Genomic DNA, 3115 nt, shown 5'->3' with positions numbered 1-3115 from the left:
TCAGCCCCAGAAGCTGCTCAATTTCTGCACCCAGCACCGACAGCATGTCGTGGGTCTTCAGGTCCAGTTGTTTCTCGGGTCTACCACCAAAAGATGACAGCCTTGAGGGAAGGGTCTCTACTTCCACCCAATCTTCCAGTACGGCTTCTGCTTTACTAAATCCAGACAAATTCAATTCCAGTTTCTTTGCATTCTCTTCCAAAGCAAGCTGAGCATCAGATGGAATCAGCTCTGTCTTCTCTCCATCGCTATCTGTAGGCACCAACTTCTCTCCCTCATTAAGCGATAAGATTTCAAGAAACTTCAGAGCTGCCAACTCCCCCATCTCCTTACTCACCACTGGCAGCTCAAACAACTCCTGTTCCAATGCCACCTCTCTTGCCTCACCACCCACAGCTGTATGCATTTCAAGTGACTCTGTTTCCAGAGCCTCCTTTGTTTTTTCACCAAAGGAGGACTGCACTGAAAGTGCTTCTAGCTCCAGTATGCAGTCTCTTAGATCATCATACGAAGGGTGCATTTGTAATCGGTCCAGTTCTGCCAACATCCTCATTTCATCACTCAAAGGCGACTGTACCTGGAGCACTGGCAATCCTTGCAGTTCTTGTTTGTGGCCTAGGAAAAGACTGTCTGCTGAAGTACTGCCTGTCAGTTCTGCTTTCAGCTCAGCATCCTCTTGAAACGGTACTTCAGATAACTCTTGTTCCGCAGCTTTCATTTCACTCCCCAAAATGGGAAGACTACAACTTCTCATTGGTTCTAGTAATGCATTGTTACTGCTCTTTCCTTCAGACAGCAGTAAGTCTTCAAGGTTGCTTTGATACTCAGCTATTTCATATCCATCATCAGCTTTCCCGGGCATACATTCAGATCCCACGGACACATTTGCTTCCTCAGTATTTAGCCACCCAGAAGTTGCACACAGAAAAGTTTCAGAACAAAGTGAAGCACTTTCCATTTCTTCTTGAGCTAATTCACAAACAGCAGTAGTTTCTCTTTCGAGACAAAGCCCCGTATCATTGTTTGAAAAGCTCTTTTCCTCCAAGGGTTTCTCAAGGTCTGAGGAAGCATTGTCACCAGTTCCTTCATGAGCCTTCCAAAAAGGCTTCATCTCTTCATTAATATTCTTGCCGGAAGCTTCCAGCTTGACAACAGAGAGAGGGACTTCAGAAGCTGTATCTTCCTGAGTTTCTATTATTCAGCTTCTAGTAAGAGGTCTTCAGTCATAACAGAAAACCTCTCTTTTGCTTCACTAAGCCATGAGCCCTCTAAGGAACTGAAACCTGACAGGCAGCAAGCAAATGCTTGATTAGGTGCTTCGAGCAATTCGCATGGAATCTGTCGGACCATCTCCATGCTAACAGCTTCCTCACTTCCATAATCCATATGCCTAACAACTACGTTGTCACCTTTTACACTGATTACTTGAGCTCTGTAGAACTTCCCATCTAGACTGTATTTTGCTAGGCAAATATCACCACTCTTAATACAAGATCCACAATCGTTCAAGGATTTTAGTCCAAGGTTTTCAGCTTCCTCTATTTTTTCCTCTATGTAGTTCACGTCTTCTGTATCAGCACTGCGACTCCAAAAATATTCTGGACCATTTACCACCATGACATAAATTTTTACAGTCTGACCTGCCTCTGGAAACTTCCAGATAAATGACTGACAATCACTTACACTGGAAATTTCGTTTTGTGCCTGAGGAGGCAAAGGCTCGCACACAGCTACCAAGTCACTGTTGTCTCCTCTATGAAGCGTTTCCATTGAGTAAGATCTTCCCCTACTTGCAAGATCTTCATCAGCTAAACCCGCTGCTATTATACCTTGATGGTCACTGAGAATAACTTACCATTTATCCTCAACCTTCTCTACAAACTCACACGCCAGCAGAACATCACTCGTTCTCCTGATGAAGTAAAGCACTGCTTCCTCCTTCCAGTCTGTGTTTTTTCCGCGTTTCAGTCCACTTAGGAAGCAGTGAATGCTTATCGCTGGAATAGATGACAAGTCTTCAGGGAGTCTGTGTGCTTGATCAACATTAATTACTGAAGGGTTACCGTAGTCGATATACTGTATACTTATCAAATTGTCAGAAGTCTTCTCTTTGACAACAGCTCGATACCACAGGCCGTCTACTGAATAAACAGCGCTGATTAAGTCTCCTGCTTGCAAGAGTTGGTCACAAGGGTTCCTAGCTTGCTTCCTATCATTTAAGCTTTCCGAAATGTTGTTAAGCTGAGCCTCATCACTTTCTAGCTGAACATAAAAATCCGACGGATCATTTGCATGAGACACGTACACTAATGCTTTAAGAGCTGGCACTATCTTCTGTTGTGGTAGATCAAATACTTCAGGTGTTACACACCCGCCTTCAGCATCAGATTTAGTATCTGCCTGACTATCCATCTGGTCAGAGAGCAGAGACTCCTCCCTTGCTTTATTTAACAAAAAAGCATCCTTCTTGCTGCTAAGCATTTCATCAGATTCTATTAACCCAGCTGCCAGATCTCCTGCTGTAGCAGGCAGGAAAAGGTTTACATCTTCTTTGGAGTATCCTTTGCTACTCCCCACTTCTCCCTGGGCTTCAGACATGCCTTTTTCTCTTTCAAGAGGTCTACCTGCATTCAAAGGTAACTCTGCAGTCACATTCACCTCTGTATTTCTAGAGCACAAAGCTTCATCTTCTACATGTTTACACAGGCCTGTATTGTTTAAGCTTAACTCCTTCAGTTTTGCATTAATTTGAGTATTACCATCAAACAACTCAATCAACAGTTTACCATCAGATTCCTTTGCTACTACTATTGCTTTAAGTTGCCTTTCTAGGACAGTTTCCTTAAACCACGTTGTAGCTTCTTTGGGAACACTAGATATATCTGATAAGGAACTCTTTATGGCCTGCATTGGCAAAAGCAAGATATCCCAAGCATCACTGGGTAAAGGAAGCAGAAGATCTTTCTCTGTTGTCTCTGTGTTCCCAAAATCCACAAAGACGACTTCTGTATTGGGTTCTGTTTTCATAATTACTCCCCTGTACCAGTGATCATCAGTATACTTTACTAGACACAATCTCCCAGGCTTTTGCAAGGTTTCTGAGCTGGTCATTGTT

The 3115-nt window shown here is 43.3% G+C and overlaps 1 protein-coding gene across 1 annotated transcript; it reads right to left on the bottom strand.

Annotated features, from left to right (window-relative positions):
• Positions 1–17: 17 nt before the first annotated feature.
• LOC104515916 (tudor domain-containing protein 6-like) lies at positions 18–3111 on the bottom strand (the record flags this gene model as incomplete). The annotated part of the gene is given in 2 exon segments (XM_010160081.1): positions 18–1197; positions 1200–3111. Coding segments are annotated over 2 exon segments (3092 nt in total), but the record flags the coding sequence as incomplete, so codon positions are not given.
• Between the last annotated feature and the right edge of the window lie 4 nt (positions 3112–3115).

This window comes from Eurypyga helias, unplaced genomic scaffold (assembly GCF_000690775.1).
Source record: "Eurypyga helias isolate BGI_N326 unplaced genomic scaffold, ASM69077v1 C16082443, whole genome shotgun sequence".
NCBI classification, from domain to species: Eukaryota; Metazoa; Chordata; class Aves; order Eurypygiformes; family Eurypygidae; genus Eurypyga; species Eurypyga helias.
The sequence above is the reverse complement of the archived record's forward strand: the minus strand, read 5'-3'. Positions and strand labels throughout refer to the sequence as shown.